Source organism: Eubalaena glacialis, chromosome X (assembly GCF_028564815.1).
Source record: "Eubalaena glacialis isolate mEubGla1 chromosome X, mEubGla1.1.hap2.+ XY, whole genome shotgun sequence".
NCBI classification, from domain to species: domain Eukaryota; kingdom Metazoa; phylum Chordata; class Mammalia; order Artiodactyla; family Balaenidae; genus Eubalaena; species Eubalaena glacialis.
The window spans coordinates 48124875-48136877 of NC_083736.1; the positions used below are offsets into that span (position 1 = coordinate 48124875).

At 41.5% G+C, this 12003-nt stretch overlaps 1 protein-coding gene across 3 annotated transcripts in view; it reads right to left on the reverse strand.

Moving 5' to 3' along the window:
• Window positions 1-342: 342 nt before the first annotated feature.
• Window positions 343-12003, reverse strand: part of PHF8 (PHD finger protein 8) — a 90396-nt gene continuing 78735 nt past the window's right edge. For all 3 annotated transcript variants that reach the window (XM_061178331.1, XM_061178332.1, XM_061178330.1), the window contains 3 exons: window positions 5675-5784; window positions 1623-1959; window positions 343-693 (listed from right to left, as the gene is read on the reverse strand). In XM_061178331.1, the coding sequence (XP_061034314.1) occupies window positions 605-693; window positions 1623-1959; window positions 5675-5784 (536 nt within the window). In that variant the 3' untranslated portion in view covers window positions 343-604. The remainder of the gene's footprint in view (window positions 694-1622; window positions 1960-5674; window positions 5785-12003) is intronic.

Below are 12003 nucleotides of genomic sequence, written 5' to 3' on the forward strand. Positions count from 1 at the left end.
AGACTCTGGGCCCTCCTCTTTATTTCCATGAAGCATTTGGCAAGAGGGGGCAGAGGTCAGAGCCTTCTCCCAGGAACGAGTCTTGAGTGGGACACATCCATTGGGCTAAGAGGAGGAAGGAGAATGGGCAGAGGTGGGCAGGCTTCTGGAGACAGGGCTGGAGCCGCAGAAAGTGTTGAGCACTGGGCCTCCCACTTCATGACCAGGGAAATACCGAGGGGCCCAGGCTCTCCTCATGCCTCTCCTCGTCCTGCTTTCCAGCTTTAAGTGGGGATGACAGTAAAGGGCAGACAAAGCTGGTGAAAGGGAAATGGATTGGGGCAGCAGAAAAGAGGGCTCTAGTCAGCTGGAAACCTCTCCCATTTACTGGCTACTCAGAGATATGAAAAAGGAAGGCAGGATGCTCCAGTGGAAGTGGGGAAGGGAGTTGAGGGAGTAGGTGAAGGGGCCCATGGGAGAGTCCGTGCCTTTGGTCAGTTCCAAGAAAGCAGGACAATGCGCCTCAGCACCTTGTCCGGGGCAGGTAGGATCCAGGAGTGCCCCGAGAATTGACAACGGAGAAGGCAATGGGGGTGAAGGGGTGAGGGGCAGGACACAAAGGGGATCACAGAAGCAGTTTGCCATTTCTGTGGATTTTCAGGATACGGCCGAGTCTCTGCTTTGCTGTAGCCAGGCCCTTTTTGGGACGCTTTCCTGTGGGGGAAGGGAGAGGTAAGCAAAGGATATGGCAAGGGTGCCAGCAGCAGCTCCACCACCAACTGTCCTTGGGCCACCCCCTTCCTCTGTTCCTCTGCCCACAGAGTCTCCCCATCCTTATGCCTGGCTCCAGGACCATCTTGGGCCAAGAGGCCCTCCTTAACTACTCCCATCCAACACCACATGCTTTTGGCTCTTCCTCCTATGACCTCCTGCAGTGGCTACAGACTCCCTGGTTACTCTGTCTGGTTACTTTTCCCCACTGATTTCTTTGGTCCCAATCATTTTCCTTCCTAACTTCTGCAAGGTGATTGTGCCTCTTCATCTTCTTATCCTGCCCACCAGGATTGAACAAGTGCCTGGTTAGTGATTATAGCTCAGTGTCCCTGAAGTTGCCACTCCCAGGGCCTTTTCATTAGAAACCCCCATCTTCATCATCCCAATGACGCACCAATCTCATCACCCTTGAGCTGCGTACTCTAGGGACTGGGCTTTCAGAGCCAAAGTGAGGAAAAGGAGGGCTTGAGCCCTCCCCGCTTCTTCTTTCCCCACATCAAATCACCTCCCATGTCCCAAGTGACCTTCTCCATATTTGATCAATTTATCCCCTCCTTCATTCCCTCTGCCAGAGCCCTAGCCTCTCTTCACTGCAGCCTGGACTTGTGTATGTGCCTCCTTCCTAGACTTCCCACCTTCAGCCCACCCTCCACTCTGGCCCACCAGAAGGATCTTTCCAAACCCACATCTGAGTTTGTCTCTGCTTAACACCAGTCAATGTCTCTTCATGGCCTATGAGGTCAAGTCCAAGTATCTTAGGTTGCCCATCAGTGTCCCTCCCAGGTGTTCTCATTTACCAGAATGCTTAAGGGTTTGAAGCCAGTGACCCTAAGATCCTTCTCAGTTCTACAACCATATGGCAGTCATACCTGGTCCTGCTTGATTGCTCTGGGAGCCAACTGAAGGGCGCCGCTGGGTCAAGAAGACACCAGGGGCCATGGGTGTGGTGCTGCGGTTTGCCTGGGCCATGCCAAAGGCATTGGGACGAGCAGTATACTCATGGTCAGCAAGACTTCCTGAGAGGGCCTCTTGTTTAGGCTCAGGGGGAGGCAGGGGCGAGGAGGAGGTGAGAAGTTGGGGTGTAGCGGCCAGAGTTGGGGCTGGTACTGCCACGCTGAGATTAGGCTCTTGAGGGCGAGGCTGTTCTACCTCCTTCAACAAAGGCTTCTTCTTGATATATTTCTTCTTTTGGGCCTTCTGTAGCTCCTGAAACACAAGCCAAATGGGAGGGGAGAATTTAGGAGTGAAGAAAAGAGAAGAAAATTTCCCAGAAAGGAATCTAGACGGTGGTCAGTGTGGTTCTGCAACCTGCCCCTACTCCAAGCTTAGCCTGGATATATGTACACACAACACACAGGCCTTCCAATACCTCAGGTCCTTTGGTACCATCCATTCTTAAGTCAACACTGCTATTAATCAGTACAATGGCAACAGAAGGGTAAATGAGTTCAGAGACTTGCGTTTTGGTCCTAGAATTACCACTTATGAGGTGAACCATGGACATGCCTAATAATAATAGCTAAATTTACACCAGCAGCTGAGGCACTTTATATGTTTGACCTCATTTACTCCTTAGAACAGCGCTGAGAAGGAAAATCCCTCAGTTTACAGATGAGAAAACTGAGGTACAGGGATATTAAGTAACTTGAGCCCAAAGCCTCACAGCTGAACAGTTGTTGTGTTCAGGATTCAACCAGGTCTATCTGAACACCCACCATGCACAATTCTCAAAATGGGACATCTGCGAGTGAAAGAGTAGCAGCTTTGGAATGAGATAAACTTGGGATAAATTTGATAAACTTCAAATCTAGGCTTGTGTTCCCTAAGTTGGATGACCTTGGTCAAGTTACTAACCTTTCTGAAATTCAATTGCCTCATCTGTAAAATGGGCAAAACAATAGCTGGTTTTCAGGGTTGCTGGAAAGATTAAATAATGACATAAAAACACATAGCACATAGTAGGTACTCAACAAATGGGAAACTATTATTCTATCTTCATCTCTTACAATGGTTTCTCTTCTTCTTGCTGGTCTTTTGTTTAATAGAGGACAGTCTTCCAGGTCACTGGATCTTAAAATCTCAGTTTTGGATGGGAGGGATGAATAAGGAGTTGTGTCACTTCTCACAATATCTTGGATTTCATCCATCCATTGCTCTATGAACATACTATCCACTGTGTAGTGGGTACCTTTATAGTGGGCACCTGGACCCCTGAGAACCTGGAAAGGTGGTGCTGAGAGCATGTGAACGACTTCCCCTTCTGAAATGCTACACAGCCACAGAGACCAACTCAGTGATTACATTTCTTTGCCTTCTCTTGGCAACACAGGCCTACTCCTGCCTTCGGAAGATCTGACAGGCTGTGGCTACCTTAGGAATTTTTGTGGGACGAGAATAATAATATTAGTATTATATGCCAGGCACTGTTCTATAATTTAACTCATTTAATACTCCTATGAAGCATGAGAAAAAAAGAATTATAATTCCATTTTTATGAGAAGAAACTGGCACAGAGAGGTTAAGTCACTTTCCTAAGGTTATAGGAACAGTAAGTGGCCAAGCTGCAATTCAGACCCAAGCCATCTGTCTTCAGAGTCTCTTTTCTCAGCCAAAATGCTTGTTACTCCATCCATACCAAGAACTGCATTTCTGCCCCCATTTCTCTCATCTGAATCCAGAAATTATCTCTTCATACCTAGATCACATCGTTTAAAGTTTTCTACCTTTTTTGCCAATCTCCTTTTCATATACTTCATCCAGATCCCCTCACAGAAGACTAGACTATCTTATAACAGGGCCACTTTCACCTTATCTCAAAAGGCCATTAGCAAGTCCCCACCCAAGTTCAGACTCCCTGGCCTGACATTTATGGTCATCCATCGTCTGGCCACTTATACCTAGCCAACCTGTAGTGATAATGATGAAAAGCTAATGAGTCTATAGTACTTACCATGTGGCAAGTGCTGTTCTCAGAGCTTTTACATATATTACCTCATCTAATCCTTAGAGTCTACGAGGAAACTGAGGCACAGAGAAATTAAGTAACTTGCTCAAGTGGGAGGGAAAAGATTTGAACTCAGGCAGGCTGGCTCCAGAATTCATTTTTTAACCTCTATTTATCTTACTCCATTCCCCAACAAGAAGCCTCCAATCCAAAAAGATCTGTTCATTCTTTTATTCATTCATTCATTCACTCAACCAACAATGACTAAACACATGCTTAGCACAGTAGGGATACCAAGTTAAATTAGATATGTCTCCACCCTTGAGGCCCTTACAGTTTAATAAGGAACACAGAAAAGTACACTTATGATTGTAAGTACCATGAGAATGCTATGGAAGCACAGAAGGCCACTGAAATAAACTGGTGGTGGATGGTGTGAAGGGGTGTTAGGTAAAGGCATCTGAGAGGGCACGATTCCCAATGGGCAGAAGGAACAGCTTGTGCAAAGGCACAGAGGCATGAGACAGTCTGATACACTGAATGAACAATGAGTACCGTAATGCAATAGTATGGCTGGTGTAAAGGGCATGCATGAAGGGTTGACACAAGGTCAGGGAGGAGAGGTAACCAGAGGGCAAATCAAGAGGGCCTTGTGTGCTTACCAAGGAATCCCCTTCTCCTGGAATGCCTCCCTTTCCCCTCCAAAAGCTTAGCCTGCAAAACCCTTCCCAATTTCAAAACCTCTTCTTTGAGGTCATCCCTGATCAACTCAACCAGAAGTGAGCTCCATAGAAGGTACTAAGAGTAGTTTTCACACCTTTAATTAATTTGTTCATTTAAAGCAGTCAAACTTCCTTTTTTTTTCAAATTACATCTTACATGGCACTAGGATATACATAATAGAGAAAAGTTCTGGACAAAGAATGGCTGCCTGGCCTGGTTGGTCTCTGCTGGCTTCCATCAATAGCGTCCAAAACATTTCTAAACTCTGGAACTCCACAGAACATCATATGAAAAACATCATTCTATTAAATTTTATTTAAATAGGATGTAATTACTGAATTATATAAACATTTAACTATTTCACTTTATTTAAATAGCAAGTAACATGAAATCTTAAGTTAGAGGATATGAGTTTGAATCTTGTCTCCTCCATTTACTGGCTGTATTATCCTGGACTAGTCACTTAAAGAGAGCCTCATTTTCTTCACCTGTAAAATGATGAAAATATTACCTATTGAAAAGGGTTATTGAGCAGATTACATGAGACACTGTACATGGAAGCACCTAACATAAAGCAGATGCTCAATAAATGCTCTAAGCTATAGGATGTGGCATGAGGATCTAAGGGGATACTGATAAGGAGAGAACCACAAGATTCACTTCCAACTGCTCCCAGGGTTGCCAAGCACATTTAAGAACTTTGGAAACTATAACATGCTGGGAAGTCAACTTGATTCTAGGACAAAAATTAGTGGGTGATGTTTTCTTGGGAAGCATGGGGTGAAGATCAGGCAAAGTATTTGGTACAGAGGACAAGAAAAGCCTCTCCCCGAAAAAACCAAATTCCGATACTGATGAGAGACTGAGAAACTGAGTGTACTCAACTGAGTCACCTCCTTGGAGCTCCATCTGAAGAAAAGAGCTCTCACCCAAGGACAGACTTGGTCCTTCCCATCTGAGAGGATTTTACACACCCAGAAAGGCAAGTGATATCTTCAAGGGCTTTTCTCTGGACCCCTATTTTCTTTCATCCTAAATCATTTCAACGGTGTGCCCTGTGGAAGTAGCTTGTCACTGAGTTGGTATATGTAGGATATAGGAGGGAGCTGGGATACTGCCATGGATAAAGATCACAAGTTACCCACTTCCCAATGAGACAACAGTGGGATCCTGTCAGCCTGGAGGTCTGAGTTTTGAGGCTCCAAGTCAAACTGGGATCAGTGGCAGGGCCATTGCCTGAGTGTCAGCACTTACCTGCTGGGCCAACTTTGCAGCTGCTGCAGCCAAGCCTGTCTCAATGGAAGCTACCCGGGTCCCCTCACGCACAGGACGGTCCTGCTTCGGTAGAGTTGGGGTCACACGGGCTGCAGAGGGAACAGGATGAAGACATTTATCTGAATGACAATCATATTCCCTACCTCTGAGCCCCCCAAAGGTGGTCTCATTGGTTTTCCTGCTTCTAGCTTTTTACAAAGCCAGATTTTGCTTCCCATTGGGTAAAAAGCTAATTCACAAATGCCCAAGGTACACAAAGCACACATTGATTAAAGGATAAAAGTTAATTTCCCTGAATTGGCATGTAAAGTTGTCCATGTTCTGCTCCCTACCTACCTCCCCAACCTTATTTCCACTCCCATATCCTCAGCTTCTCCAGACAGAATGGCTTCCTTATTATACCTCCAGAACACGTACAGCTCATCCTCTCCCCCTGTGCCTTCATCCTCACCATCTACACGGCCTGGAGTACCCTCTTTCCTTTTGTCCACCTCTTTAAAACCTGCCCATTATTCAAAAGTAAGCTGAAATCAATCTTCTATGCAAAACGTCCAGGACCTCTTTGGCTCACATTGACCTCTCCCCTCCCCTGAACTTATGTACAAGTCACTTAATACATAGCACATACTATCCTGTCTCATTCCCTAATGCTGATGTGTGTTATTCTATCTAATAACCAGGCTATGAGTTCCTAAAGAAGATCATCTTCTTGTATAACCTTTTTATATAATGCCTTAACAATCTTGAATCAAAAAATAGTTACTCATCCCACATTTTACATAGGAAGTGTATTTCAGGATAACCAAACAGCCCCAGATGATGAGGGAAAGCTGTTCTTTACAGAAGAATGTCAGCTAATAAATGTAAAAGGAATGACAAAATTAGAAAATCACAGGTTTGTAAGCCCTAATGAAATAACTGATTCTAGGGAATTGGATATTCACATAGTACCAAAGTATTATCTCCCAGATGACTTGCTAGTCTCGAGAAAAAAAAACTAACCTTACAATGATGAGATCAGGAGATCATCCCCTTATTGTCACTAACAGAAAGATGGCCAACTTCATGCACCTCCTAATGCAATGCAATAGGAAATCTACAGCATCACCTGGGAAGTAGTTTTGCCAAGACCTAACATCAAGTAAGCAGTTCATATTACTTCCAGTTTTTAGAAAACACAGAGATTAAAAAAAAAAAACAAGTTAAATGACACTGAGGGCAAACAGTCATCCTATAAGATAACTGGCCTGGTTTCTTTAAAAACACAATGTCACAAAGAAGCAAACAAACAAATCTAGAAGGTGGGATGTGCTAAAGGACAATTATACTAGTTTTTATAACAAATCAACAGGATCAAACAAAAAAGGAAGGGATTTCTCTAGATTAAGAGATATTCAAAAAACGTGACAGCCAAATGCCATATGGACCCTGTTCAGATCCTGATTTAAACAAATCCACTATGAAAATGCTTTTTGTTAGACAATTAAGGAAATTTGATTATGGACTTAGTATTAGATAACATCAAGGAATTATCAAATTATTATTAGTTTTGTTATGTATGATGACAGGACAGTGGTTATGTGAGAAAATGTATACTTTAGAGATGCATACTGAAGTACATGGTGGGGTGGGGAGGGAATGACACTATCTGGGATTTGCTTTAGACAGTTTTTAAAAAAAGAAGAAAGTTATAGATGAATCAACTATGGCAAAATCTTTATAACTGTTGATTCTCATTGGTGAGTGTATGGGATTTCAGTCTTTTTAATTAATGAAAAAAGTCAATGTCACAGGAAAAAAAGAGCTGGTGGTGGTATCTGACCTAGATTTAAAGATTCCTTGGTTGGTTAGCTATTGTTATTAGTATAAAGGAGACTTTCTGTATAAGCAGTATGCAGATTCTAGAACAGGCAATTCAGGAGGTTGAAGTCCTTTCTTTAAGGTGATATTGATATTTTACTTGTTTAAAAAATGATCTGAAGCAAATCTAGCAAAAATGTTAATGCACAATTTTCAGTCATGGATTCTTGGGTGTATTTTATATCGTTCTCCATAGTTTTGTGTGTGTGGTGGCTTTAAAGCATGGCCCCAAATTCTTTGACATTTTTCCTATTAATAGGTGGGGTCTATGTTCCCTCCCGTTGAACCTGAGCAGGCTCATTTGTAGCCTATAGAATGTGACAGAAGTGACACTGCATGACTTCTGAGACTAGGTCAGAAAAGGCAACTTTAGTTTCTGCACTGCTTCCTGCAACACTCACTCACACTTAGAGCCCTGAGCAACCACATAAGAAGTCTGATTGCCTTGAGGCCAGCAGGCAGTGAGGAAGCTAGTCACATGGAGAGGTCACATGTTGGCACTCTGCCTGGTACTTCTAGTCTTTGTCCTCCCAGCCCAGGCACCAGACATGTGAGTTAATGAGACTTCAGATGATTCAAACTCTTGGCCATCCAGCCTTCAAATTTTCCCAGCTGAGGCCCCAGACATCATGGAGTAGAGACAAGTTGTCCCCATTGTGTCCTTTCTAAATTCCTGACCTGTATAATACATAAGCAAGTTGTTTTAATCTGAAAAAAAATTAACCTCCTTGATTAGATCTGGATTTAGGGGGAAAAAAAACTATGTAAGACATTTTGTAGGGACAGTTGAGAAAATCTGATCATAGAATGGGTTATTAGAAGATCTTAGGGAATTATTAACTGTTAAGTATAACAAAGTTAGTGTGGTTATGTAGAAGGACATTCTTATTCTTAGGAGATACTGAAGTATTAATGTGCAGCCACCATAACATACTATAGTATGTTATGGTGGCTGCACATTACTTTAAAGTGGCTCAGCAAAAACTATAGACAGACAGATACAGATAATGAAGCAAATACAGAAAAATATTACAACTGTAGGATCTAAATATTGAGAATATGGGTGTTTGTGTACTCTCCTACATTTATGGATGTTTGAAAATTCTCATAATAAAAAATTTTAAATAATGAATGAGATTAAGAGATTATAATAACCAAATGACATGTGTAGTCCTTGAATAGATCCTGGTTTAAATAAGCAAATTATAAAAGCTATTTTTGGTACAATTGGGGGAAATTTGAATAAGGATTTGGTATTAAATATTAGGAAATAAATGTTACTTTACTTAGGTGTCAAATAATGGAACTATGGTTATGAAAGAAAAAGTCATTTTCATAGAGATGCATACTGAACTAATATTTAGTATGTCACGATGGATGAAATCCACAAAAAAGGCAAAGTTAAGGACTTCCAAAACGTCACTTCTGAATTAAAACAATGAAAAAACTGGCAAAAATTGTCATAATAAACTTTTTCAGAACTCTGGAAATTAACCAAAGGTTTACAGCTACCTGGAGAGCATTTATTTAAGAAAAAGAGCTGAATCTCAGTAAGAGCAGTGAGCTTTGTGGCATTTTAACTTGCCCTAGACCCATCCACTTCTCCCCAGCTCAGTGGTAGCCTTGAAAAATAACAGGCCACATTGCCAGTGATGTAGGGAACAGCAAGGAGCTAGAGCTTTCTTTCAAAGCCTAGTGCTCCCTGGGGAGCATTTATCAAAAATATTTAAAGGCAAGTGCTTAATGTCACAGATGCTTACGGTGATGGATAACAGTTGTGGCAAACAACAGACTAACCCAAAAGCTGAAAAGGAAAAGTTGAGGAATGAGATATGCACTGGGGATTAGAAAAGCTCTCACATATTTCTGGGAATCTAAAAGACCATATGCATGCATAGGGGCTGTGTGCATGATCAGGAAAGACTTGAGAAATCCCAGGCACTCACCTCTGGCTGACGTTGAGGCTCTGCAAAGCAGGAAGTGAAGGCTAAGGCACAGTTGTAAATTGCCTGCCTGAGTGCTGAAGGTATGTCCCAACATGCACATAGAGCCCCTTGTCAAGCACTGGGAGATTTACTGGTTTCAGGCATTTAAGGAAATCTCTGTCCAATCATTAGCTGACCACTAAGCTAACTGAGTAGAAACTTCTACTTCAGTGACTTTTCTGAACAAATTCTGTAAATAAACAAATAACAACAAGCAGCAACAAAACAAACCCTGGGGAGTGAAGTAGGGAGTATCTGATTTCCAGAATTGCTACATTATTTTAAATGTTCAGTTTTCAAAAAAATTAGAAGATATGCAAAGAAACAGGAAAGGATAGCCACACACAGGAAAAAAGTAATGGATAAAAACTCTCCCTGACTACCTGAACAAAGTTGGACCTACTAGACAAGGACTTTATACCATCTATTTCAAACATGTTCAAAAAGCTAAAGGAGATCATGTCTAAAGAACTAAATGAGAGTATGAGAATGACGTTTCACCAAATAAAGAATACCAATAAACAGACAGAAACCATAAAAAAGAATCAAATAGATATTTTAGAGTTGAAAAGTAACTTCAATTTTCATTTTTGAAATGAAAATTTCACTAGAGGGTTTCAACAGCAGATTTGAGTAGGCAGAAGGAAGACTTAGTGACCTTCAAGAAAGGTCAATTGAGATTATCCAGTCTAACGAACAGAAAGAAAAAAGAATGAGGAAAATGAGCAGAGCCAAAGAGACCTGTGGGATGGATCAAATTTGCCAACATATGCATATGGGAGGCCCAAAAGGAGAGAGAAAAAGGGGTGGAAAGACTATTTGAAGAAATAATGGCTGAAACTTTCCCAAATTTGACTAAAAAATTAATCTACATATGCAAGAAGTTCAACAAACTATATGTCAGATAAACTCAGAGACTACATATCATAACCAAAACCAAAGACAAAGAGAGGATCTTGAAGTCAGCAAAACAGAAGTGACTCATAACATAAAAGACTGACAGTTTACTGATCATCAGAAACCATGGAGGATAAAAAGCAGTAGGATGACATATTCAAAGTGCTGAAAGAAAATCACTGTCAACCAAGAATTCTACATCCAGCAGAACTATCATTCAAAAAAGGAGAAATCAGGATATTCCTAAATAAACAAAAACAGGACTTCACTGGTGGTCCACTGGTTAAGACTCCACGCTTCCACGGCAGGGTGGGCGGGTTCGATCCCTGGTCGGGGAAGCTCTGCATGCTGCTCAGTGCGGCCAAAAATTTGTTTAAAATAATAATAAATGATCATTCTAAAAAAAAAAAAAAAAGAATAAAAAACCCCAGAGAAGGGCAGACAGCAGAAGCAAGAAGAACTACAATCCTGCAGCCTGTGGAACAAAAACCACATTCACAGAAAGATAGACAAGATGAAAAGGCAGAGGGCTATATACCAGATGAAGGAACAAGATAAAACCCCAGAAAAACAACCAAATGAAGTAGAGATAGGCAACCTTCCAGAAAAAGAATTCAGAATAATGATAGTGAAGATGATCCAGGACCTCGGAAAAAGAATGGAGGCAAAGATTGAGAAGATGCAAGAAATGTTTAACAAAGACCTAGAAGAATTAAAGAAAAAACAGAGATGACCAATACAATAACTGAAATGAAAACTACACTAGAAGGAATCAATAGCAGAATAACTGAGGCAGAAGAACGGATAAATGACCTGGAAGACAGAATTGTGGAATTAACTGCTGCGGAACAGAATAAAGAAAAAAGAATGAAAAGAAATGAAGACAGCCTAAGAGACCTCTGGGACAACATTAAACGCAATAATATGCGCATTATAGGGGTCCCAGAAGGAGAAGAGAGAGAGAGAAAGGACCAGAGAAAATATTTGAAGAGATTATAGTCGAAAACTTCCCTAACATGGGAAAGGAAATAGCCACCCAAGTCCAAGAGGTGCAGCGAGTCCCATACAGGATAAACCCAAGGAGAAACACATAGTAATCAAATTGGCAAAAATCAAAGACAAAGAAAAATTATTAAAAGCAGCAAGGGAAAAACGACAAATAACATACAAGGGAACTCCCATAAGGTTAACAGCTGATTTCTCAGCAGAAACTCTACAAGCCAGAAGGGAGTAGCATGATATACTCAAAGTGATGAAAGGGAAGAACCTACAACCAAGATTACCCTACCTGGCAAGGATCTAATTCAGATTTGATGGAGAAATCAAAAGCTTTACAGACAAGAAAAAGCTAAGAGAATTCAGCACCACCAAACCAGCTGTACAACAAATGCTAAAGGAACTTCTCTAAGTGGGAAACACAAGAGAAGAAAAAGACCTACAAAAACAAACCCAAAACAATTAAGAAAATGGTCATAGGAACATACATATCGATAATTACCTTAAACCTGAATGGATTAAATGCTCCAACCAAAAGACACAGGCTTGCTGAATGGATACAAAAACAAG